Here is a 26482-nt window from a genome sequence, read left to right as displayed (position 1 = left end):
ACGTAGAGAAGAAAGAGTACATTCCCTCACACAATTCTCATACTGAAAATTTTCTCATGTCACTTTCTCTCAACTGCAAGCTCTATGGAAAAATGGCTGTCTATATTGGGCTATCATATAATGATACAATCAAAATGCGCACTCCTCCCATTCATGATCATTAGATAATTAAAAAGTGGGCGATGTATGCGTTTACATTTTCTTGTATGTTGTATTTTGGCGGATGGAGAAGAGACATTGCACTGAGAAAGTTGGAGCACACGCACTGCAAAAAGGAAACACTGATTTCCAGGCCTAGCCAAGAATCAAGAATCCCCCTTGCACCATGCAGCCTTCTAAACAAACAGTAGCTTTCCACCCTAAAAATTTACCAATCACAGTACAATTCATGTAATAAAAACACTCACAAAAATAAACTTAATTAACCCCATTACATTTACAACCATGTTTGCATGATGTAAGATCTTAGCTGGACCACATGTGGTAATAATTTTCTCCTCCAAATTATTTTGCTGCTTCCGGGCTCAACAGAAGTCGGCAGACTTGAATTGAAGTGGATACATGAACGAGTTTGCATAGGTGAATCTGATGCTCTGGCTGCTCTTCAATGGCTGTCCCCCATTAACAAGGCAGTCATCAAAAGATAGTCTTTTGAAGGTTCTTGGATTCACTATTCTTGCAGAGGCAAACCAGCCACAGTGGAGGTGAATGTTGGAAGGTGCACAGCCAGAAACACAGGTGTTCACAATCTGAACTATGTATTTTGGGATTCCTGGAGTTGGATATCTGCTCTGTGAAATGCTTATATCCCACTTTGTGCAAACCCCTGATGAATATATACATACATATTGAAACTCAGTTTTTCGAGGGAAGAAAAACAAAATTCAGAGCAAAGACTGGAGAAAAATTGTTCACCATGCAACATGAGTTTCCGGTGATTAAGATAAGCAAATTCTGGCTTCAGTGCTACAGTTGTGTTTTCATCTTCATTGCTAAAATTGCCTGACAGAAAGAGGAAAAAGAATGTAGAGTTAACCAAATAAAGGAAGTGAGAATCTTTGGAAGAGTAGTAGTTCAACAGAACCAATCAAGGGTTACCTGAGTAAAAACCAATATTGCATAGTACAATAATGACTATCAAGAAGTAGAAGAAAAGGTGAACAGTGTTCATCATGGTTCTTGAAACATCTAACTCATTAGAGTGAATGATCTTTGTTTGATGAAATGGGGTTTTAGCCTTTGAAATTGGAGGGTCGATTTGATGATTCTGGAGTTTTTGCAAAGTACTGCCCTTTAAAGAAATGACCCTACCTTCATTTTCATTCTAATGTCACTGCTTTTATACTTAACCAAGAGAGAGAGAGAGAGACAGAGATGGAGAGAAAGACAGAAATTTAATGCACCATGGCAAAAGGGTTCTTTTGCTGTGTGTCTGTGTGAAATTTCAACTGCTTTTTTACAGCCATGCTTGAAAGTCTCTTGGTCCAATGCAACCTAGGAAGATGAAATGAAAGTTAGACATAATGCAGCTAATTTCCACAGTAAAGTCACCTTGGAAGATGAAATGAAGATTAAGACATAATGCAATACAAAGTCTCCTTTGCTACAACCCTACAAAACAATTATCTAATGCAATAGCATCATGCTTTTGTTGTAGTAGCCCTCATATTTTCTGGGGCAAAGTTCAAATTCTTGGAGAGAAAGTAATAACTTTTGAGAACAAACTTCTCCAAGAAGACATTCTTGCAAGGTCAAAAAGAGTTGTTTGAACAAAGCAAACAATATTATTAATACATTATTCAAACGGATTTTGTTATTCTTGGGTCTATTTAGGAGTTAGGGTACGTAGGGGAGAGGATTTTTTTGGGTGCAATACACTGTCTTGTAACATCAAATCCTAAGTATGTACTTGTTGTATCCATTGAAAATCCAAAAGGAAAAGAGAATAAGAAAAGAAATTTCAAGTCAAGAAAAAAAAGCAGGTTTTGTTCAGCTTCTATTCCATAAACCTCTCATGAAATCACTCCAAGCAAAAGTGGTATCTTTTGAAAAGACAAAGCATAGACTTTTTCCTGAGAAGCAACAAGAAACAAATTTTGCAGGGAAACATTGACAGTAGGGACCCTTTGGGCCTTATTGGTCCCCAAAAAAGTATACCATAAATTACAAGATAAAAGTAGAGCAATTCCTACCTCCCCATGCCTTCCCCAACTTATTGCCTTTCTTTTTATGCCAATGCCTATGCCCTTTGACCCATCTCCAAAAACTACCTATTCATGCCTAAAAATGCCGCTTCTGTTACAGCATATTTTTGTGGTTCGCAACCAAATTAATCACACAATAATTGTGATAACTCACTTTTTCATAACTATATATCAATTGCACCGTAAAAATGTATGACATTTGACATCTAATTAATTCGGATTAGAATTTTCCTTTGTCACACACTTTTTATCATCTTTTTTCTTTTTTTAAAACCAGTCACATTTTGATGACCTTTATTCAACTTCTCACATGATTAATTCGAACTACTTTCCGGCTAAAAATGGAGTATTGGGCTGTTCACCGGTAGATATTTAAGTGGGCTGCACTTATTGGGCTCTGAAATCAAGTGCAGATGGATCAGTTGATAAATACTGACTGTTGGGCTGAAACTCACACTAATCATTTGAAAATGAGCTTCATATCAATTTAATTTAATTAAACCACATATGGCAGAATTTCTCAATCATGACCTCATCTACTTGCTCCGTTGACTTAAGATTTGGACTCTTGTAATAGTTATTGCAACAATCATTGAAACCAAGAAATGGACAGCCTAGTCTCATGCAATTCCCTTTACTTTCTCTCATTGACAAAAAAATGTTCCTCATTCTTGAGCAATATACTTCACTCATGCCCCCAATACCTCACCATCTTCCCTTCTTGTCCGTCTTCATCACCTCTTTCTCCATTTTCACCAATGGCAACTCCGTCCACCCACCACTCTCAACCTGCTCCCGTGCCTTGTACTGCGGCAACGGCCTCACTCCGCTACCCATTTTGGCGACAAACTCAACAACCAATACACTGTGGATACCCAAATATCTCCGTTTCATGCACTAACAATCAACCACTCCTCCACATAGCAAATAATCCCTTCCATATAAAAAACATCAACAATTCAGAAAACACACTGACCCTCGCCTACGATGAAGCAAACCAGCACGACGATGTGCCCAATCTTGACACGTGACTTCACGTTAGAGTCCACTCCTTCCTTAAACTACACCAAGGACAACAAGATCCTACGTTTTTATTACAACTGCACGGTGTGCCCTCCTTCCGTCCCTAACATAAAGTGCCTACAACGTGGCGCTAAGCATTCGTATGTGTTCGTAGACGGATTCATGCCAGAATTTGATTGGCCTCATCACTGTGAGTCTACCATAACTGTGCCTGTGATTGAGAAGGCTGTTGATGGGCTTGTGGCTAGTGGATCAGGAGATGGTCTAAGAGAAGGGTTCAAATTGACATGGAAAACAGTTGACAGTGAATGTCAATTGTGTGAGGCGAGTGGAGGATTTTGTGGATACAGCTCCAGTTATAGTACTAATGTTAATCACAACTCGTTTTGCTTTTGCAGTGATGGTCTGTATCTGAAGAATTGCCATGATCATAATGGTATACTTTCTTTCTTATATAACTTCAAGTGAGAAATGAAATTATCATATTTTTTTCGCAAGTTTTTGAGAAATATTTCTCAGGTGAAATTTCAATAAATTTCCCACCAAATTATTTAGCAATTGGTAAGCACACCTCAACAAGAAGAAAGTGGATTGAATTTTCTATTATAAAGTCTATTCCATCTTCTATTTCATTCAACATACGCATGACATGTATAAAAAAAATTAAAATAAAATACATGATATCATCTTTATACACATAATATATATATCAAAATTGCGTAAAGCTAATCTAATAAATGGTCGTATTCAATTCGATGTCAATGACTGTTTTGCCCACACCAAGCGATAAAGCTGCTATAATGCTCCACATATTTATAGCAAAATTGCGTCAACTAAAGACTAGTGCTAGGGTTTAGGGTTGATTTTATGTTCTTGTTGTTAGGGTTTAGCAGTAATTTGATAAAACCCGTTCAAACTCTTGCAATCTCCTCTGTTTATGCTCTACTCTATTATTGTTATGGAGGAATTCGATGACGATGACTTCAGCGACCTGTATGCCGACGTTGAGGTACAGGCGAGCTCGGCAATCAGCTCTTTGCGTGGGCTGAAGGAAATGTACCCGGGGGAGAATGGAATTTTCGACAATGACAACCGAGAGGAGGATGGATATGGATTCTATGAGCATGCGACTGGTGGTGAAAATGTTGAGCGGGCGGATGAGGAGGATGGTCGTGGATTGACTAAATTGCCCATGGAGAATGGCGATATATGCGAGAGCGGGAGCGGGGATTTGGATATACTTCCAAATGACGATGTTGATGGTAATAATCAAAAGTTGGATGGCGAATGTGATAACCGCTGCCGTAATATCGAGTTTGAAATTTCAAATGTGAGGAAGCATGAAGGAGGACAGGGGATCGAAGAAGATAGGAAGAAACATGGACCAAGTGATGGCAACAAGGAGAGTTTGAGTGGTGGGGATTATGATTCCCGGAGGAAGGTTGTGCCAATATGATACTATTATATGTTTGACTTGTTATATTATGAGGTTGATATGTTCAGCTTTGTGGTTTTTGCTTGATGAACTAAGGTTAAGAATTGACATTGGAGGAGAAAGAGAGTTAACAAGAATCGTTTGCTTATTTATTTATAACAGTGTTCAATTGTCTCAGCATGCAAAATTTGGCTTGTTTGCTTTTGCTGAGTGGAATTCAAATTTAGGTGAATGTTGTTTGTTTATTTACTAGTCGTCTTTTAACTGTTGTTTGGATGCAAATCTGTAGCATGTTTCTGATTGTGAATTGAAGTATGTAATTTATGATTGGTACGTATGATATAAGCTCCACCATCTCTGACTCATGCTTCTGATTAATTGCATGAGTTGCGTTGCAGAATTTCAAAGACAATTCCCTGAATTCTAAAAAGAGGAGAGTTGATGAAATGACTTGCCAAGTGCACAAGCCAAGCAAGAATGGCAACGATGATTTGGATGATGACAGAGATCTCTATTTTAGCAGTGGAAGTGAAGATGACTCACCTAACTTTGGAAGAAATGATGGAGGAGAAATTGCCTCTGAAAGGTTTTCCTTGAAAACTATTTCACTTGTGGCGCTATTTTCTCAATTAATTCCTCTGTTTTTTTTTTGTTAATGAGTTCTTATATGTTCTTCCGAATAATATTCTGTGGCAAGCTACTAATCTCAAGTGCCTTTTCTTTTGTGGATGAAGATGTGTTAATACGAGTAGATTATTCTTCAATAGGTGCGAATGGGATGCTTGTTTTATTAACTCATGCTTCTACAATCAAGACATCTTACATTCAAATTTTAGTTTTCTTTATCTGGTATGTCTTGTTACCAGTGCACCAAATGTTATGTGTAGTGAGAGAGAAACTGGGAATGGTTCCAAGATGGAAATATTCAAATGGATAAATAGGGTTACAAATTCTAAAGACTACCTCTTGTCGTGGACGCGAGAGAGCTCTGTTCCGTCTATTGGTTTTGATACGTCTATGTAATATAGTAGTATGTTTTGTTTCAACTTGATATTTTCTAATTTAAAACATTAAGAACTTCCCTGCCCCAACTTGCTATTACCAGGGTTTCTAGGCATCCACGTGCACGTGATCCTGTGTTTTTGGATATAGATAAGTACGGGAGTCTGCAGATTTCTGACTCAGGGGAGGATAATTATCATGAAGTGTCTGACTGTGAGTCAGATGGGATGACTGAAGCCACGGGAACTTCTGATGACATGAGTAGAAGAAGTACAAGCAGCATGTACAAGAAAGTGCAATCAGCCGTGGAACCAAGATCTTCCCAAAGGGCATGGATTCGACGTTGCCTGAGTTCCTCTCATTCTCCCAGTCCTTGTGCTGCACTTAGCGATCATGATACTGGAAAGAACTATAAACATCCAAAAAGGCCTTCATCAAGATTGGTTCATGAGTTAGAGGAGGTAACCACTCGCCGATGTCATTCTCCTGAAGATTCTAAAAGCCACAACACCAGACCAAGTACTAGAGGCGGTAGATCTTGTCGGAGACATCAAAGTCCTACCAAACTGCACAAGAGCTCTAATAATATGCCTGATGTGAAGAGCCATCTGACTGATGAGGATGCTCCTAATGCCATTGATGCCAAGGGTCTGTATGACAGACATAGTAGCCATGGAAGACGGAGGACAATGATTGACTTTGGTTATAAAAAGAAGGGCATGCCCCACTCCAACCACACAGAAGCGCTTTTCTCTTCCAGCAGTGGATTTGTTCCTGATTACCACTTGGGGTCGGCATACTCGAAAAACCAATACCGCAAAACTCATTCAAGTTTTGGATGTGAAACAGGCTGGTCTGATAGTGATAACATCTCTGGAAGACAAAATTTTCTTGAGAGAAAACGTAGTAAGATAAACTATGTAGCCTCGGAAGATGATTGGTTTCACAATAGGAGACACAATGTTTGGGGCGATATCGAGGACTCAAGGAAGTTAATACCGATATACTCCTCAGCTGCAGTTAACAGAAGAGATACTCCATTCAGTGTTAAAGGAGATAAAATGCAATTCAGCAGGAGAACAGAAAGAGACTATTTGTCACCGTTCCCTGATTATATTAACAGACCTCCAAAAGGAAAATATAGAAAATTTATGTCAAGTGGGGAGAGAGATAGAGATCATCTTGATTATAGATATGATCGAAATATAGCTTCTGATGGAAGAAAAATGGGGAGCTCCAGAACTGGCAAGAGAAGATGTAATAGTCCTTTTAATAGTTCAGACAACTTGCTGTATATTGAAAAGGAGGATAGTGATAGCAGATACATCAAACAGCGGCCTCTTCCCTTTCATGCTTATGAAGAGCCCACTGCTTCTGGCTGGGAACTATTTCAAAGAGTTGCTGGACCAGAAAATAGGGGTCCTAAAAGAAATGTGCGGTGCTCATGGAAAGAAATGCACATAAAAAGCCAGCGATATGGTACTAATATTGCCCCTTTCAATGACAGTGAAGGCCTCAGGTATCATCATCCTGAGGATCATCATGGTGGAACAATAGATCACCCTGGATCTACCAACACTTATGCCTGGAACAAAAGCATCAAAGGTCATCATAGTGAAGATTGTTTTGTTCAGAGAAGGCGCTATAAACAACATGAACTATTGAATTCGAGAGGAGAGATTTATAAATCAAGGCAGCAGGATGATACTATGTTCCACCATGAGGGGCCATCATATCACTTTGAAAGAATTTCAGGGAATAATCAGCCTGATTATAGACGTGCATATGATTGCGTTCCAGAATTTATTGATGAAGGAGATATGGGTAGAAATAGATTTAAAAGGACGCGAAAAGAAAATCGCAGAAATCAATCTGGCGGATGTCTTTTTGTTCAATCTGATAGTCGTGCCCAGATGCACCCGAGATCCCAGGTTGAACCTTGCTTGGTTGTTGTGGGCAAAGAGGTAAAATTGGGGAAATTGAGGTCAATAACCTGTATCATTTCATTAAATAGAGCAATTGCCCCACATTTTGTTGGGCAAATATATATTGTTAAGGTGGTGTATCTTGTGTTGTTCTCTTTATTTATCTGTGCATATGTTTGTTCTGTCTATTTCCTTTCTTTTTATTATTAATTTTCCTCTGCTGCAATTTATTAGCATTTGCACCAGATATCTACAATGCTGGCCCCATATTGTTGTGGGTGAAGAGCAATTTTCAGCAAATATGTATGATTTTTATCGCCATTAACTTTATTCCTAATGAAACCATGTAACCATCAATATAGTTTAAGGGAGAATTGCTTTGTGGATGTCTGGTGCTGACAGATTCTGTAATGCACACATTATTGATATTTTAAGTCACTTAGCCACTTTGTGGATGTCTCGTGAAAGATTGGATTTATTTTATGGGGTGAAGATGCCCAGCATTTATATTTACATGCTTCTACATGATATCAGATTTATAAAAACTTATGCAAGACTGTAGTCTACCCTGCTTGACCTTTTATTGTTCATTTTCTATTCTTAACTTGAAGCATTGTTCTTTTCTGATAATTTATTTTTAAATCATAACATTCACAGACCATAATGCTGTCAGGTCACATTTGTTGTACTGTTTCCCAGTGCAATTAGTTCAAGATGTTGCACTACTCTTTCTGTTTGTGACACTTGTTATAATTACTTGCATAATTGATGCCTATGCGTAATTATACATTTGATTTCAATGGTATATAATATACCCAATATAATTATCTCGACTTATCTAAGTTTTGATAATTGCTTTGCTTTGCTGTATACTTATATTGATAAGGTTTGTTGGCTCATTGAAGTCAAATTTATGAGGCCTCTAACCTTGTTCTGTTTCTGACAGGAGTTAGTCCTAATGGTCTTAGTTGTTTTTACTTTGATCTCTGTTGCACTCTTCAGATAAGAATTAGTTTGTGGAAACCGTCCTAGTCGTTGAGCAATTGTTTTCTCCTGTTGTATGTCAGATCATGTGAACAATCTGGCTGAACCTCTTACCCTGTAGTTTCCTTAATGTGTGCGGTGACAACTGTTTTTGTTTGTCTTATCTCTATTTACTTTTTTATTCTGACAATATGGTCGTTGTTCTTCATTAAGACTGTAGAACATTTGATTTTGATGTCCACTTTTGGCAGTGCACCTTGCAGTCCTTTAGAAGAACCCGTGAAGCTGGAGTGGATAAACATCATAGTAGGCGTGATTTCATGGAATGGAATGATAATCAGAAGCCCAAAAATTCTCATGACTTGGACAATTTTAACCTAGAGAAAGCTGTTTTAACAGGTGAAAGAAAGGTAGATACTGACATTAGTGACAAAAATTGGCACGATAAGACCTCCGGAAACCTGCAGAACGAATTTCTGGATATTGAGGAAGGTCAGATAATTACTGAAGAAATCAATGAGAGCTCCCTGAAATGTGTAGTTGCATCTGAATATATAACACAGGCCAATGAAATGGAGCACCCAGAATTTGCTTCAAAAGGTGATGCAGTTGTTAAAATACTTGGTGATCAGAAGATTCAGGAGATTATGGCTAAGATGGAAAGGCGACGACAGCGATTTAAGGAGCCCATTACCTCGAGCAGGTATTCTGGGAAGACTTCCAAGCATTTGCCTGATTTGGATGTTGAAACTGCTACAGATAAACTAGAAAGACCAGCAAGAAAAAGGAGGTGGCTTGGAAACTAGATAAGATTTACTGGTAATTTTCTTGCTACTCAGTAACATAGAATGGATGTGATCTTTACGTTTTCTTGGAGCTGGTTGTCCATTGTGGTTTGGCAGTCTGGTGCATCCGAATACGCAATGCAGTGCAGTCAATATAGTTCACAACTTTACTGGAGGAAGATTGAAGTTGATTTTTCCATTCTTTATGCTACTTATATGTAATAATTTTGGTCATGACATGTACTTATTTTCTTGGAATTGCTTAGAACCCAGCCTTCTTTGGTTTCCTTTGTTGGGAAGTAGTAATAGCTTTCCTGCATCAGTAGCATCTATTTATCCTTTTTATAAAAAACTCTTTGTTTCAGTGAGGTGTTTAGACCGTCTGGTTTAAAGCTGTTATTGCATAGCTGTTGGCTCTCACTCTGGATGAATTGCTAGGCAAAAGCTCATTGCTGAGAGTAGTAGTGCACAGGTAATATGCTGGCAAGGCAGAGGTGGCTGGCATTTGAACTCTGTACTGGTATCCCAGTTATTATTAAATGTTTACATCTTAAAAAGGGGCCCGCAGGGTAAGATAGGAGGTTCATATGATCATATTTTAGAAAAATGATGTAATATTTATGCACTTGGAATATTTTATGTTTTTGTTTGATATCTGTATGTTATGCATGTCAGATTTACATTATTTATATGCTTAGAAAGTATTTTATCTACATAACATATGTGTGTGTTAAATTAACTAAATTATAATTCTCTTTTATAATGAAAAAAATTGAACTTCCATTTATGCAACACTGTAACATAAAAGAACAAGGAGATGTCGAGTCAGATATGGTGTTGTAATATATTAAGTGGCAAGATGAATATTTAAGACGTCCAACAAAAGGCTTACATTTGGCAGAGAATCTAGTTGTGAGATAGAAGTATGAGCCACCCAATGTCTGGACGACTTGGCTAATTCCTGACCACTGCCTTCTTCTTACCAAATTACTTCAACACCCTCTTGCTGTGGGGAAGACCATCTAACATCCACCAGATACAACATTCTGCATTTGTTAATCAAAAGCAAAAAAGATGATATATAACATTCTTGCTAATCAATATATTAATTTATTGAAAAGCATCAAATTTTAAATATCTCTCTCTCTTACACACACACACACACACGACAAAGGCACAGAATTTGCTCTTACTGTTGTCAGCAGCAAATATCCTCATCTTCTTTGTGGTTAATATCTCAATCGAAACAATTTCTTTAAATTCCATATTATATTTGAGATGCAGAATCCACATAGTGTATAGTTATGCAACTATACTGTAGTTTATTACAAGCACCTGCGGGTTCCCATAAGAAACTATTTAAGGATGTTTTGGTCATTCAACGCATGAATTCCCCTGAACCTTCCCCGCCCAACTACTCTTCATTCCCTCCCTCCCCTGTAAAAGCATACAGTTTTTTTATCCGTTGAAAAAGAGTAGAGACAGAGAGAGAAAGAAAGAAATGAACATGTTCTCTTCTTCTCCTTCGTCAAGCTCTAAATTCACTCTCTTTTCCCCTTCTCAGAATCTCAACTCCTCAAGGTTCCATTTCATTATAAACTTGAAAACTCCTCATTCTTCCTCTAAACATCGTATTTTACCTCCCATACATTCTCATCATGAATCATCATCACCTGCTCTTCAAGAAAAGCCTCAGAATTCTGGATCACAAGGGGAAGACAATGAGATGGAAGATGGAGATGGTTTTGATGAAGAGATCATAAAAGCCAAGAAGTCTTTGGAGGAGTTGTTAGTCGTGCGTAGGCCAGTTATGGAGTTTTATGATGAAGAAGCTGCAGGAGTGACAGCATCCGCAGAAGCTCGAATTGGAAGTGGAAGTTCTGGTAAGCTGAAAGAGCTTACGCCATCCTCCGGTATCGATGAAGGGCTCTCGAGATTTGCTAAGAAGATGCCCATATTTGAGCCCCTGAGAGTTGAGTCCAGTTCTGAGGAGAAGCCCCTTTCGGTCAATTTGGATTTGGCTTTGTACAGAGCAAGGATTTTGGCGCGGAACTATCGGTATGAAGAAGCAGAGGAGATACTTAGGAAGGTAGATACTTGCGCAAAGGAATTTCTCTCTTCATATGCTGTTTTCTTCGTGCAGAGATTTTATTGATGTTTGGCGAAACTGAATGCTCATTATATTAATGATGTGTTTTTTTTTTTGTGATGTTTTCAAGTGTATAAGCTATTGGCCAGAAGATGGGAGGCCCTATGTGGCCTTAGGCAAGACCTTGAGTAAACAGTCAAAAATGAATGAAGCCAGAGCTGTTTATGAAAAGGGATGTCAGGCTACACAAGGGGAGAATTCATACATATGGCAGGTAGGTAATGTTAATGTTTCCCTCTGAAAACAGCTAGTTAATGTGATCCATGGAAATTCATACTTGGATTTTGTACTAGTGTTGGGCTGTTCTGGAAACTAAGGTGGGGAATACAAGGAGAGCTAGAGAATTATTTGATGCTGCCACAGTTGCTGACAAGCGGCACATTGCAGCCTGGCATGGATGGGCAGTCTTGGAGATGAAACAGGGGAATATTAAGAAAGCTAGGAATCTTCTTGGTAAGGGTCTAAAATTTTGTGGTGGGAATGAGTATATATACCAAACACTTGCACTCCTTGAAGTTAGAGCAAAGCGGTATGAACAAGCTCGATATTTATTCAGGCAAGCAACCAAGTGCAACCCAAGAAGCTGTGCGAGTTGGCTGGTAAGTTTCATGATTCACTATTGGCTGTTTCATTGAAATGATAACGATTACTTAGTATCCTACTCTTCATGTTGTGAAAGGCGTGGGCTCAGCTTGAGGCACAGCAGGAGAATAACCGTGCAGCCAGGAGGCTTTTTGAGGTTTGTTCCTTTGATGACTTTAATTGACTTCAAAACTATTTCATTCTCCGTCATGGACAGGGTCGTTTCATTGCTTTATTAGTAACTGTATGTCATCTTCTGTTGGAGCAGAAAGCCGTCCAGGCTAGTCCTAAGAATAGGTTTGCATGGCATGTATGGGGAGTTTTTGAAGCTAATCTAGGCAATGTTGAATTAGCAAGGAAGCTACTGAAAGTAGGCCATGCAGTGAATCCAAGAGATCCGGTGCTTCTGCAGTCACTCGCATTATTGGAATACAGATACTCTACAGCAAATCTAGCACGAGTGCTTTTCAGGCGGGCATCTGAACTGGATCCTAGGCATCAACCAGTGTGGATCGTAAGTAATTATTTTGAAATAGAATCTACGTTTTTAGTTTATTTGCACTGAGCTGTTACTTCTGTCTTTCTGAGCTGTGGTCAACAATCTTGATGAATGGGAGACATCTATGTGAACAGAGTTTCAAAACATTACTGCATTAGAAATCCCATCATAAATAATGCTTTTCTGTCAGATCTCAGATATAAGATTTTAACTAGCAATGATTTACTATTTGCTGATTTCAGGCTTGGGGTTGGATGGAGTGGAAAGAAGGAAACTTAGCCACAGCTAGGGACTTATACCAAAAGGCACTATCAATAGATTCGACAACTGAAAGCGCTGCACGTTGTCTTCAGGTGACGGATATCCACGTCTGATGAAGGATGCACTTTGTGAAATTACTTTATTTCTTGAACTATTTCTTATCAGTACTAAAAGAACTTGCTTTCTAACGAATTGTGGCTTGCCTTTTGATCGCCCTACTGTTTTCTCACACTGCCTGCCCGTTTTCTCACACTGCAGGCTTGGGGTGTTTTAGAACAAAGGGTTGGCAACCTATCAGCAGCTCGCAGATTATTTAGATCTTCACTCAACATTAATTCTCAAAGCTATGTAACGTGGATGACGTGGGCATCTCTGGAAGAAGACCAAGGAAATTCTGTCCGTGCAGAAGAAATTCGCAACCTCTACTTCCAGCAGGTATTTTTGACCAACAATAGCTTTTTAAATACAAACAAACAATCTAAATTTCAGTGTTTCTAATTTTTGACTGAGCCTGATTCTTGTTTCTTGCGACAGCGTACTGAGATAGTTGATGATGCATCATGGATAATGGGATTCTTGGACATTATTGATCCAGCCATCGACAGCATAAAGAGACTTTTGAACATAGAGAAAGCCAAGGGCTCTTCGGCTACTGATGATCGTGGCGAAAATGAGCAATCAGGAGGATATTCTAGTGATCCCGCCAGTGGTAGCACAACTGGGAGTGGTAGTGGTTTCAATTTAGATGAATTCATACGAGAAAAACTGTCGTTGGACCCTTCAAAACTCGAGGTTCAATTGGGACCATCTCGAGTGGCCTATTCAAAGAGCGCTAAATCTGCAGCCAACATGCGGAGATCAGACAACAAGAATGTAGCAGCAGCACCAAAGCTGTGACAGGTTCCGAGTTTTTGTTCATAGCAAAATTTAAAAACACAAACCAAAGTTGTAAATTTGTTCTTATACTGAACTTGTACTGTCATTTGTAGAGAAAATTTTCACGTCCTATTGTATGAACTGAAAATGAAGATACATGACTTTGCAAGTGCGACTCCTGATGCATGCCCCTCCTATGGACAAAATTAAAAAATTTCGACTACATGAAATTCTGTAGAATAACATGCATTTCCACTCTACAGATTATATATACTAGTAAGTGTGACACTCTGCATATTTTTTAAAATTATATTAAGTTAAAGATTATCTAAATATATACAAGATAAAAATGAATGAGGAAAAGAAAACTACCAAAAGGTAGTTATTTAAAATAATGATAAGTGGGCAAGTTAACAATAATTATTCAAATTTTTTAAAAATAAAAATTTAACATATCAATAAATTGAAAACACCAATAAGGTACACTTCAATTATATATAGTATAGATATATTCTTTTCTCTAAAATCGTAAAATTTACGTTGGAAATTATTATCAGTAATTTTAAGCAACTATTTTTAGGTTGCATATGGAAAGAGACGATCATGCTTGGGTTGGGTGAATTGAGGCTTATTTCAGCGAGGTCCAATGAGGCCCAAGCCCAACATCATCCTAGAATTGGGCCCTTAGCAGAGCCCAGACTCAAGACTTCGTCTTTCATATTTCAAATCGTTAAGAGCAGCAAAGAAAAATTTCCCGCGCGGAACCAGAATATAAAATCACGAACCCGCCATTTTAGCTAGGGTTTCAAACTCCTCTCTCTCTCTAGATCTGAGGAAAAATGGACTCTCCCAATGATCAGGTGCTTGGTGACTTCATGATCGACAATGAGACCGGAGCTATGGAAATACAACAGTCAGATGTTATAGAAGAAGAAGAGGAAAAGGATCCATTTCTCAAATTCATCAACTACGCCAAGTCGATTCTGTATCAGAATGCAGGTGATTTAGAAGAAGATTCGGTGCATTGTCCGGGTTGGAGCTGGATTACGAATCGGATTATCAAAACTTGCGTTGCTTACTCGAGTGGTGTAACCCCTGCTATTCTGCTCTCCGAACTTTCTCTGGTATTTTGGTTTTGCAATTTTAATAAGATGTCATTAAATTTTGATTAATTTTTCTGGATAAGAGCGTTTCGATAGTTAATTTCGAGAACCTGATTTTGTGTCTAGCTATGCTATCAGAGCTTTCTCGGGTATCTGCCATTTATTTTGCTTAAGGTTTTTTTGGTCAAATTCTAATTACAGGCTTTCAGTTAAGAGTGAATGGAGTATGTTTATCTAAAGGAGCTTCAGTGGTGTCCAGAATTTGCGATTTGTCATTACTTAACTTTTCTGATTGGCGTCTCTCTCTCTCTCTCTTCTTTGGTTTAATATTTTTTTCTTTAATCCGCATATAGATATTTTTGGGACTGATATCTCTAAAAACCGTGTTTCTGTTGCACACAACCAGATATAGACACTTAATCAATCTTCACGTTGTGGATATGTGATACTCCATGTTGACATGTGTATATCCAGGCCTGGAATGAGTACAATAGAAGTGGAGCTCCAAAAAAACAGCCAGACTTCATTGCCAAGTTAAAGAGGAAGCATAAGAGAGCAAAGCTCCCAAACACCATTACAATTGATTCAATATATGAGAAGAAGTTCTTGTCGTTGAGTAGTGTCATTGAAGCAGTTATAATTGATGCTTTCACTCTTCCAGGTATGAATGATGCAGGCCTTCTCATTTTTGGTGAATTTTAGTTTGACTGGAAACATTTGTTTGTCATATTATCCACACAGATTAAGTAATGCAACTTATTTAATGAATTAGCTTCATTACGTTGGATTTTTTGATTTCATGAGAAGTACGTGGACTATATCGCATCTATTAGCTTAGTTGACTATATTATGCTGAATTATCCTGTCTGGTGGTTGAGTAGTTTGCCATTGATTTTGTCAGAAGAATTCTTGCTTCCTAGTTTGATTAATTTGTTATTCATGAGCTAAATTTCAGGAACAAACATCTACATGCTGACTTTGGGGGATATTTGGAGCTCCAATACTATAGATCTTTATCTTCACAGGAGGTAAAACAAAAGGCATACTGTTCCTTTATTTTTTATTTTTTCTAAATTTTCTTGAAGTTTAAAAATAACTTCAGAAGTAACTGTTATGTCATGCAATAGTCATCTTCCTTTGTTTCAAATGCTGCTCCTTCTAACCACCCAAGTCCTTAATTATACCATCACATGTGAAATGATTCTTTTAGTAGTGTCATTTCGTGCTCATACTGTTGCATCTTGAAGGCACGCCACTTAATAGGATCTATTTTGTTGTAGTGTCATATAATTAATTAAAATGCTTGCAGAAGCTATTTATACCTTAGCTTTCTTTAGTTGGGTGCTTGGTCAATTCTGTTGCTCGTTTGTTTTCTCGATCCCACTGAAAGTGGTAATGGATTGGGTTGGCTGGGGTTTTGGAAGACTGAGGTTTTGACCATTGTCTAACAAAATTTTCAGGCTCAAATAGCAGATAAGTAAAAGAACTGTAGAAGTATGTGAAGCAATAAACAAAGCTTAAGTCTCTGTATAGAGTATGGGGTCTAAATATTACTATTTACTTGCATGAACTTGTGTCTATATGAATGATCTCACTTGCTCTCAAAGGCAGGTTTTACAGCATTGCTGATCCCAAAAATGGGATTCTGAGAAAAGGCCGTGAAGTTTTGTTAACGGGTTGCTATCTTCGGGTTGCCACAGGAAGTTCAGTGTTTGCACGTCTTTTACCAACTGAGTATTTTGTTGTACTGCTGGATGAGGTAGCTTCAACCTCCATTCGTTCTTGTTTATCAATGTTGGACTTTGTTACTTATTTTTTGTTTTCCCTGTGCTCTTTCACTGCATGTCTAATGTCTATGAAGTTCTAATAACTAATTCATCATTCATCTGTGATCACTGACCAAGTTCATTAGGTAGGCACAACAAATAAGATTAATGGAGTTCCTAATATCAATGGCAGAGAAGAATCTTGTTCTTACGTTTTACCTTCTATGATCTTAGCATTCAAATATCTAGTCTCATGCATTTCTCTGTATGCAATGCCACAAACTGTTTACTAATGCAAATGCCTTAGTAGATTCCATTAATTCTGGATACAGGATGAAGATGATGATGCCATGCTTCTCGGAGCACAGTTTTGTTCTGATTCCTTCTCTTCAATTTCTCTTGATGCGGTGAAGGAAGGGGCATCTTATTCATTGTATGCAAGGTGTTGTATTGTTCACTTCATGTGTTTTTGTTGAAACCAAACTAAACCAGTCCCAGTTGGGTTTTCCTTTCTTATTAGATAATCAATCTAATCTGGTCTTTCTGTGTATTAAAAAGGTTTTGGGATAATGGTGTTCTATTATTTGTCTTCCTTTTAAAAGATTTTCCTTATAAAAGATTGTTTTAAAATGTTTTAGGGAGCGCAAAAGAAAAACAAAAGAAAAAGAGAAAAATTACCTTGCATAGTATCCTTCCGTGAATCAATATGGCCAATAATGGTAATTAACCTTTAATTAGTCAAAACAAGCACATTCCTAGTCATCGATGAAACTGAAACTTTGCAGTATTTAGTTATATCTGCTGTCATGTCACCTGTAAGCCCATATTTCTCAATCGTGGACAGAATTGAGCATATAGGACCATTGGAAGTTCAGGGTAAATATGGCAGCTTACAGAGGAAACAAATTACACTTGTTGATAATGATGGAATTAGATTAAAGTTTTTTCTCTGGGGAGAGCAGGTCCTAGTTGCCAATCTGTTCAGGTATAAGGACTTATGAGTTAGTCCTTGCTAGTTATTTTATTTTATTTCTATTTTTTGTTTGTCATTGCCATTTCCTTTGCCTTTTTTCTGATCGTTATACATGCACATTTCCTCTCACTTCATGCAGTGTCGGAAGTATGCTTGCCATTGATAGGCCTTTTGTCGCTAGTGATATAGATAGTTCTGTTGAACTTTGCGATGAAATTTGCCTGGAATATGGTAGTGCAACCCAGTTATATTTGGTGCCTCTTATTCTGCACAAGGAACAAGTAAGATGTGAATAATTAATTGATGACCTATCTTAGAGATGTCATATGAGTTATAAGAGTACTGGTAACAAATAACTCATGTCTTTATCAGGTGTGCATTACACAGAACCATTATCCAGGATCGAGGTTGTCAACTGCCTCAAATCTGAGTCAGGGACCTATAGTTTCTCAAGTGACATTACCTTGTGATTCTCAAGGGTCCATTGACTTCAGCAATTACCCCTTCCGAGTAAGCTTGCTCTCCATCTGACAAAATAGAATTTAAGAACATTAAACCTTTTCTCCATATAGGCTAGCATATACTTCGATTTCATTCTTATTCTAAAATTTTATTAACCTTGTCCGTCTTTGAAGTCTTGCAGTCTTATGTTGTTGATCTACGGGACAAGATGACCGGCATTAGTCTCTATGGGATTGTTACAAGCATAAGAGCATCAGAGGGCATGTTTTCTTTGAGGATTGAAGATACATCTGGAGCAATATGGGCAAAGCTACATTTTGTTACATCTTGGTAATAATGTTGGCAATTCACTTGTGCCAGCTATACATAGCTATGCTTCTTATACTTGGCTATAAGAAATGACATGTTTGAGATGTGGAAGTTTCTAAAACTCAAAACAATTTGCAATCACAAATTTTCAGAACATTGACTGAAAATGGTTTGCTTGTTTGGTGAGATAGTTGATTTTAAGAAGCCAAGAGAAATGTCCTGAGCTAATTTGCACTTGAAAAATTGTGCTCTAGGTCGCTTGGAAGATTGGAGATGGGTCACACTGTCTACATATCTGGATTAAGCTCTTTGCTCACTCCACTAAAAAGGTAAACATGCTGGGACATAAGCTCCCATTTAGTCATGCAAACCATTTGCGTGGAGCACTAGTTTATTTATTTGAGACATTCTTCTCTGAGTTGTCATATTCTGTGTTTAGACTTTCTTCCTTCTATTCCAAAAAATAATTATTCAGCACATCAGCACTTATGATGATTGCAGCCTTGAACTATCTTGGTATGAGAATGGCACTGGATCGTCATTCTTCAATTTGAGTTGCTTGCCAGCTTTCCTCAATACATCTTGTCTTCACAGATTATTGTGTCTTTCTGATCTATCCATCCACACAAGCGGTGTACAGGTAGGTTTCCTTCATTTGCACTTGGCGAAACTAAGAAATAACACATGTTTTCGGTGATATCTTAATTTTCTTATATGTAACATGGTCTAAACTCTTGAACAAGGCTTTACCAATATCTTCTGGCTTTGAACTTGTATTTCTTGCATCAGTACTTGTTTCTTTTCCCCTACTTCCTATCTTGCTTTGTGATAACAGCATTTCCTATATTTTTCAGGTATGCCGTGTATGGCTGGATCAGATTGAACACTGTCATGTAGATACAGGATTTATGCATACCCTTTGTGGTCAACTTATTGATAAGAAGGCGCCTAGTGGAGATCCTGAATGCAAATTCTGCCATAGAATTTGCAATGGTGAAGTGGAGCGCACCTTCCATTTGAAGATTACTCTGGCAGATGACACAGCAAAGGTTTTTGCCTGGTGCATCGGCCAGACTGCTGCTGAGTTGCTGCAAATATCTCCCAATGAATTCTATGAACTACCCGAGGTAAGCAGAAATCCACCTAAAAACCTTCCCCTCAAAATAACAGTTACAAATTCAGCAGATGAAGCTAAAAGAGGGCTGTGAGTTGCGAATAGAAATTTCAAAGGTAGTGATAATTGGTTTGCTTTCTGGTAATTGCTTGCTTCGAATTCTTCAGGAAGAACAAATCATGTATCCATCATCCCTTGAGCATGAAAAGTTTATTGTAGCAATTGTGAACAGCAGAAGGCAGGAATGTGGAGCGTTTATGGAGCGAGATCATGACATGGTTGATTGGGAGGTCACTCGCGCAATCAAGTGTGAATGAATATAATTGGTCGGTGTGGGCTAGGGTTTCTTTATTTATCAAGTGTCAAATAGTAAATGAACAATGTACTTAAAACAATGCGGTCACAAGTGGAAGAAAGGGGTTGAAATCCTCTCCATTATATACAAATACTTTGGATTATGTCATATCAGTCAGATTTGTAAAAACAATATCTGGATGTGGGCATAAACGGATATTGTACCAAACCCATGTTTTGGAGAAAATAATGTAGGATTATTATTCCATTAATCCAGCTTTGACTTTTTTCCTCACCAAACTCAGTATCTTTGCATCCAACAGCCTGCAATAATAGTCCACATGTATATTCTCCAAAAGGAATCAACTAGGATGTGAAGAACAAAGAAGAAATTACTGCTCTACTGCTGTTCCATTTCATTATAGTTCTACATTAGTGAAGGTTCAAAGGTAAACCGGGCATGCCTAGCATTTGTAGTCTGTCTGAATGTACACATTGACTCAAAGTTAAATGAACCAAAACCGGGTAAAAGACCAGAGTTACAAGAAACCATTGATATTGGCTTTGCAGCGACCAAAACTTAAGAGAGATCGCCAGATTATGGGCAGCAGCTGGATGTCAGTTTTAGTCTGTTCTCTTACTGTTCTTAGTGGTGTTGGGTTCAGACAGGGTTTTCAGAACATCCACCAGTGCCCTTAGACGGTCGGTGACATTTAAACCATACAGTGCTTCCACCAGTGATTGCTGAAACTCAAACGCATTCTCCGATATGGGATACTGAATATTGGCAGAGAGATGTCAATACGAGGACCAAATTTACTTTTCAAGAAAAACAGGCTTCTGAATATCACCTGAATAGGTTTTGGTAACTTAGTTTTGATGAGTGGCCACCATCTGTCCTCCACTACGGATTTAACAAGACAGCAGGCTCTTAACCCTTCTACACCAGCAAATCTTCCAAATCCACTATCTTTTACACCACCAAATGGAAGGGACTGCAGTGCATGAAGAGATGATGTGCAAACACACACAAGAAAACAAAGGAAATATAATGGTGAAGGTTTATATTTGAGTATTATTTGTCTTTATTACTTGATATAATCATCTTCCATTGGATTACCTGACACATGTAGTTTGATGCAAAATCATTTATTGCAGCAATCCCGCAGTGTAATTGAGATGCTATTTCTCTTGCTCGCTTCTGGCTGCCTGAGAACACAGCACATCCAAGACCATACCTCGAGTCATTTGCAAGTTTGATTGCCTCTTCGTCGGTACTAAATTCCATTATTGGCATAATTGGTCCAAAAGCCTGCATGTGAATAATTTAAAAAAAAAATACATTAGTAGACTTCTATTTCAGCAAGTTCAATCATTGACTACTATAAAAGTAACAGTAAATACCTCCTCTTGCATCAACTTCATGGTATGGTTGACTTTTACAATAACTGTCGGAGGGAAGTACTGATCAACAGCCCCTTCACCAATATTCCCAACACTTCCTCGACCAACAATTTCAGCTCCTTTGTCAAGGGCATCATTTACCAGACTCTGAAGCTTTTCAGAATGCTCTTGCATGCATATAGCTCCCATGTCGTATTTTCCAACAAGTGGAGGGCCCTGCAAAAAATAGTCCAACCATATTAGATAATCACTCAAGTCAATAAATGCAAAGGGCATTTTTGGTTTCACAAAAATCGGGAGAAGCTAAAATATTTGCTGCTTTTGGACAGTGCTAATCAAATAAACTTATAATGAATGTAACTCAAGGAAAGCTAAACTTAAAGTTCAAGGGAGCATCCAAAGTTTGATATCAGACAGCCAAGGAAATTCAAATACTTATCACTGCAAAAGGTGAATATAAAACTTACAGCAGTAACAGATTTCACAATTTTGACAACTTCAGCAACAAATGAGGAATAAATGTCTTTGTGAACATAAAACCTCTCAGCTCCAGCACAATTCTGCCCACTTGACTGCAGACCACCCCTTACAGCAACTTGAGCAACCTGTAAGACTTATAATGTATTAGACGCCAGCAAACTACAATCAGAAGTTCAAAATATTCAAGTTATTAAGGGCATTAAACACTTTGGTCCAAGCTAATGCTAACTGCTCTTCATACATGCGGCACATCAACATCTTCACAGACAATAAAGGCATCTTTTCCGCCAAGCTCAAGAGTAACTGGTATTAATGTGTCTGCAGCATTCCTCATTATCTGTAATATCAAAATCACAAATGACAATGGTGCCAAAAAGAATTAAAAAAAAGTCTGTAGTTTAAGATTATATGGCTAAAGGAAGAGAGAATCTTTCTCAATGTAACAATTTTAAAAGACAGTTCTTACAATTTTACCAACACCCGGTGATCCAACAAAGATAATTTTGTCAACTGAAGACACTAGGGCCTCTCCAGTCTCTGCAAACCTGGCAGGAAACTGAAATTAGTATAAAATTAACCAAGAACAAGCTTGTAATACAAATTAAGGGATAAAAGCATACCCTGTTATAACTTCAACCAAATTTTCTGGAGCTCCTACAGCAGAAAGGGCAGCTTGGATTATGCGAAAATAGAAACATCCTGACCAACTTGCATGTTCTGAAACCTGCAGCAGAAAAAACCGGGTCCTCGTAACAAATACTTAGATAAGGATATCCTGTACCATCAAACTGGCAATTACCTCTATTTCCCACATACAAGTACTATATGTGGAAGGTAATTTACATAGTGGTGCTCTTGGCGAGAAAAGTGACTTTGTTGCAGGTATTGAAAAGTATATTGAAACTAGCATGAACTTTGAGAACATGCCATATAGGAAAACGTACTCTTCCAGAGCTCTAGATTACCTTAATCACAATGCTATTCCCTGAAAAGACTGCTGCTAACATTGGATTAAATATGTTGTGAAATGGATAGTTCCATGAAACAATGGCTCCAATAACGCCAAGGGGATGAAATTCCACTTTAGCTGTCTTGTGAAGCATTGATCTTCCACATGATCTGCATTGTAAGGTAATCATAATCAATTTACATTGATTGTCAGGCAAAGCAATTGGTGAAAACATGCGGACCAGAATTCAGGGTATTCATATAAAATGATTATGCATACAATTTGGCCACATTGAGTGAACATATGAGGATTCTGACGATAGGAGCAACTATGTGGTGGACTTAAACTACAAAAGAGATCCTATCTCTTGGTTGTCATTGAGTGAGCCAATGATAATGCAAATGCCTAGGACCTTAATTTTAGGCTCACCCAAGATCCAAATCTAGACTAGTAGAAAGCATTCATGCAGTGGATTCATCACAGTAATGACTGCAAATACATGACAAGCATCAATTGTTTGTAACAAAACTTACAACATCAAGAAGAGAAAGAGATCAAGCATAAAGCAACAAGGACTTTATTCAAGTTCAATACTTTGTTGTAAAAGAAAAGAGTTAAACTGACAAGATAATGATTCAAGAAAGCAAGAAACAAAAGTACCTGTACTCAGGTTTTAGCCACTTTTCACCTTCTGAGAGAAGCCAAGTGATTTTCTCACAGGTTGTCATAATTTCTCCTAAAGATGCATCAACCATGGTCTTCCCGGTATCACGTGAAGAAACCCTAAATGAAGTTCAAGACCAGTGTGTAATTAACTACATTTCATATATTATAGTATCAAAAAATAGGAATACACATATGATACAATCAGATTTTGACTTAAATGACAGAACATGTGAAAATAGAAAGAGAAAAATATAGTGCAGGAAATGATATATATTCAAGCTCCTCAGGGTGCTTGCACAAAATATGATTGGGCCTAACGAAATCACATGTCAACATCTACATGAACGAAGAAAATGTCCAACTTTTTTCTATACAGCAGAAATAGTTGTGGAAGGTATCCCATGCAAGTGACATCTGGGGATGCTAATCTGTTTTACAACTGTATGTACAATCCAGTTACTGCTCAGGCTCCACTTTATTTTTAAGCCATCACTACCCTATCTGTAAAAGTTGGCAGGAAAGGAGCTTACTCGCATATAAGATCCTGGTGCTCAATGATGTACTTCAGAAGTATTCTTAGAAACTGGCGCCTTTGCTTGAAGCTACTTTTTGCCCATACCTTTTGAGCCTTCCTTGCCTGTGCCACACGCTCCTTTACCTATGCATAGTTCATAGAGTGGGAATTAAACCCAAAGTTCAAATTAATCAATGAGAACATTAGAGAATATATGAACGTGAAGGTATTTGGATTGGATATTAGAGTTGATATCATCAACAGTATATAGCAAAAACGCACTTCATCTGGTTTCAGTGCAGGGAAGTAGCCCAAGTATTTCATTGTTGCAGGCTCATAGCATTGGACTTTATCTGTTTGTCTTCTGGAAGGTATCTGCAAGAAATTCCCAATTTCGATATGAGAAACGAGGTGTTTGACTGTGAACCATCATGCTACACAAAATGACTCAAACTTAACATCAGAGAATGGGCACAAGTGAGATGCATTGCATACTTAAAAAGACAAATAATATGGGATGCTATATTTGAACATAAAAAGAACTGGCGGTACTTCCTATGCAGTTCAGAATTCACAATGATGTAGAGAAATAAAATCAATAATGGCAATGAACACATTTCTTCTTTTACTAGTCAATTTGTAACAGAAACATTACTAGATTGTAGAGAGACATTTAGGTAATGCTTGATTGGGCAGTGGATATTTTGGTGTCTCACATTGCAAACTATGAGGCATATATGATGTTTATGTTATGCTGCATTTGAAAAGTAGAGGCTATTTGTATCAGCTCCTTTGAGCAGAGAAGTTACAAATTTTGTTCAACACAAGGTGAATTTGTTGAAAACTAAAATGCGCCTGGGGATATAGTTCTCCTATCTTCTGATCAAAAGATCTGTAACTTTTATTTTCTGATCTCCAAGATTGAGAAACTGAATTTTCCAAGATTTCTCATGAAACACCGAATCTGTCAAAAGTGAGAACATCGACAAGAAAATAAGAACACTAGGAAATGCGGCTGAAAAATACACAATTAAACAGAGTTATAATAAGTTGGTCAAAATCTCAAGAGAGAGGGAGAGAGCAAGATAGTAAATCTTACATAGATGAAGCTGTTTTCCTTAGTCTGATTCAGATCATCCAACACTGCCATCACAAAAATCATGCATGGTTAATTAGCTAAAAAAAAAAAAAAACATCACATTATCGTTAACCATCACATATATGGTGGTTGTAGACAGAGCTAAAATACACTCCACGATTTATGCATTTGCTGACTAGAATTACACAAAACTTTAAAAACAATAGCAAAATCAAGCCCAACTACGTACATGTTCGTACATATGCCTAGAGGTTTAAAAAATAATCCAGTCTCGCCTAACTTGAAATTACGTTGATTTTATTATTTATGGAAATACTCCAACCGAGCTTTAATTGAGCTCAGCACATGTCCGACGTCTTAGCTCATCAAGTCAAACTTAAAAAATTAGCAACTGAAACTAATCCAAAATACATCTAACGCCTCACATATTGTATGTACATACATCTACATATGCATGCCTGCATTTATATAAATCCGAAAAGAAAGATAAAATAAAAAAGCACACAAATACAGACATACATACCATCGGAGGTGTCAACGTCGATCGAAGGCACATTAGATGGAATGAACATAAAGAGTAATTTGCAGATCGCGAACGCGAATGCGACAACCACCAGCAGGAACCAAAACGCCATCGTTTTTGACGTTTCCAACCGATTCAGATGCTCAACGCTCCGAAATCAAACCCTAGAAAGATAAACAGAAACTGTAATATATTCGGTATTCAATTGAAGCGCAGTTCAGGAGTAAAAGATTTATAGAAGCTTTTCTGAAAAAAAATGCTGCGCTTCACTCTCTACTCTTTCTCTTCAGTTTTTAGTGCTGGGTTGTGCTGACTGACAGTATACAGTATAGTCCAGCAGTGCACTGTTATATAATCTGTTGTGTACGTGTGTGTGTGTGTGTGTTTTGCACGTACGTATACACATAACCAATTCAAAACTAACGAATTAATTTGTTTTTTCTTTTAATAATTCTTTTTTGAATGACTTGAATTAAAATCATTACCATGACTAAGACTGGACTATAACTAATTAATCAGTCTCAGTATATATATAAACATATATATTGTAATTTATATCTTTATATCATTAATGTGCCCCAAATTCTTAATTAATTGATGAAAATTATGATCAACTTGGGTTGCGTGACTGAAATGGGTAATTTTTTGGGGGACTGAAGACATTCAATATCGGGGCTCCACTTTTGACCCCATACATTCTAACTGTATTTTTGCCAATTAAATAATTCTTTTATTCTTATTTCAAAGGGTTGTTTGCTTGGTCTTTAACTCTAGAGTTTTTTTTTTTTTTAAATATAGCGATGATGTCTTTGAAGCAAGTAGTATACTATTACAACATTTAGTACACAGTATAATAATATTTTTAAATTAGTCAATAATTTCAGATGGAGCAAAAAAACCATACACATATTACTATAAAAATAAACTAACATCTACACACGTGGTATTGAAATTAATGATCTCTTTATTATGAGATCTTAAAATAGATATAAAATCTTCAATTTCCATTTATGCGTTATACCCTAACTCTGATTATCTTGAATCTCCTTTAAATCTTCAAAGCATCCTCAAGACTCGTCTTGCTAAAGTGGGGTAAAATGA

At 37.6% G+C, this 26482-nt stretch overlaps 5 protein-coding genes across 8 annotated transcripts; 3 read left to right on the top strand and 2 right to left on the bottom strand.

Moving 5' to 3' along the window:
- Positions 1 to 391: 391 nt before the first annotated feature.
- On the bottom strand, positions 392 to 1701 carry LOC105178889 (TPD1 protein homolog 1). Its single transcript, XM_011102462.3, has 3 exons — positions 1099 to 1701; positions 916 to 1002; positions 392 to 826 (listed from the first exon to the last, which is right to left on the bottom strand). The coding sequence occupies exons 1-3, from the start codon at positions 1172 to 1174 to the stop codon at positions 525 to 527; spliced, it is 465 nt and encodes a 154-aa protein (XP_011100764.1). The 5' UTR covers positions 1175 to 1701; the 3' UTR covers positions 392 to 524.
- Positions 1702 to 3951: 2250 nt separating this feature from the next.
- LOC105178931 (uncharacterized) lies at positions 3952 to 9722 on the top strand. 2 transcript variants are annotated; one of them, XM_020699449.2, is made up of 4 exons: positions 3952 to 4668; positions 5061 to 5248; positions 5768 to 7628; positions 8837 to 9722. In XM_020699449.2, exons 1-4 carry the CDS (start codon positions 4165 to 4167, stop codon positions 9377 to 9379), a joined length of 3096 nt encoding a protein of 1031 aa, XP_020555108.2. In that variant the 5' UTR covers positions 3952 to 4164; the 3' UTR covers positions 9380 to 9722. The 2 variants fall into 2 exon arrangements, with proteins under 2 accessions (XP_020555108.2, XP_020555107.2); XM_020699448.2 differs by having other exon boundaries at positions 8825 to 9722.
- Positions 9723 to 10548: 826 nt separating this feature from the next.
- HCF107 (high chlorophyll fluorescent 107) lies at positions 10549 to 13905 on the top strand. The gene is made up of 8 exons (XM_011102463.3): positions 10549 to 11447; positions 11578 to 11721; positions 11801 to 12106; positions 12187 to 12246; positions 12358 to 12603; positions 12831 to 12941; positions 13108 to 13284; positions 13384 to 13905. Exons 1-8 carry the CDS (start codon positions 10860 to 10862, stop codon positions 13744 to 13746), a joined length of 1995 nt encoding a protein of 664 aa, XP_011100765.1. The 5' UTR covers positions 10549 to 10859; the 3' UTR covers positions 13747 to 13905.
- Positions 13906 to 14487: 582 nt separating this feature from the next.
- Positions 14488 to 20018, top strand: LOC105178892 (Nucleic acid-binding proteins superfamily). 3 transcript variants are annotated; one of them, XM_011102466.3, is made up of 13 exons: positions 14488 to 14849; positions 15303 to 15489; positions 15784 to 15856; positions 16440 to 16587; positions 16927 to 17027; positions 17439 to 17579; positions 17707 to 17848; positions 17940 to 18077; positions 18211 to 18359; positions 18593 to 18667; positions 18840 to 18978; positions 19193 to 19465; positions 19620 to 20018. In XM_011102466.3, exons 1-13 carry the CDS (start codon positions 14565 to 14567, stop codon positions 19767 to 19769), a joined length of 2001 nt encoding a protein of 666 aa, XP_011100768.1. In that variant the 5' UTR covers positions 14488 to 14564; the 3' UTR covers positions 19770 to 20018. The 3 variants fall into 3 exon arrangements, with proteins under 3 accessions (XP_011100768.1, XP_011100769.1, XP_011100767.1); XM_011102465.3 differs by having other exon boundaries at positions 14489 to 14849; positions 16927 to 17036; XM_011102467.3 differs by lacking the exon at positions 17439 to 17579 and having other exon boundaries at positions 16927 to 17036.
- Positions 20019 to 20120: 102 nt separating this feature from the next.
- On the bottom strand, positions 20121 to 25723 carry ALDH22A1 (aldehyde dehydrogenase 22A1). Its single transcript, XM_011102464.3, has 14 exons — positions 25382 to 25723; positions 24859 to 24902; positions 24042 to 24134; positions 23776 to 23903; positions 23240 to 23362; positions 22596 to 22749; positions 22251 to 22354; positions 22097 to 22175; positions 21872 to 21967; positions 21618 to 21755; positions 21151 to 21366; positions 20867 to 21058; positions 20598 to 20741; positions 20121 to 20523 (listed from the first exon to the last, which is right to left on the bottom strand). The coding sequence occupies exons 1-14, from the start codon at positions 25491 to 25493 to the stop codon at positions 20371 to 20373; spliced, it is 1776 nt and encodes a 591-aa protein (XP_011100766.1). The 5' UTR covers positions 25494 to 25723; the 3' UTR covers positions 20121 to 20370.
- Between the last annotated feature and the right edge of the window lie 759 nt (positions 25724 to 26482).

The sequence above is a fragment of the Sesamum indicum genome, linkage group LG10 (assembly GCF_026168435.1).
Source record: "Sesamum indicum cultivar Baizhima isolate 11 linkage group LG10, ASM2616843v1, whole genome shotgun sequence".
Lineage (NCBI taxonomy): Eukaryota > Viridiplantae > Streptophyta > Magnoliopsida > Lamiales > Pedaliaceae > Sesamum > Sesamum indicum.
This window is presented reverse-complemented; position numbering and strand designations above follow the sequence as displayed.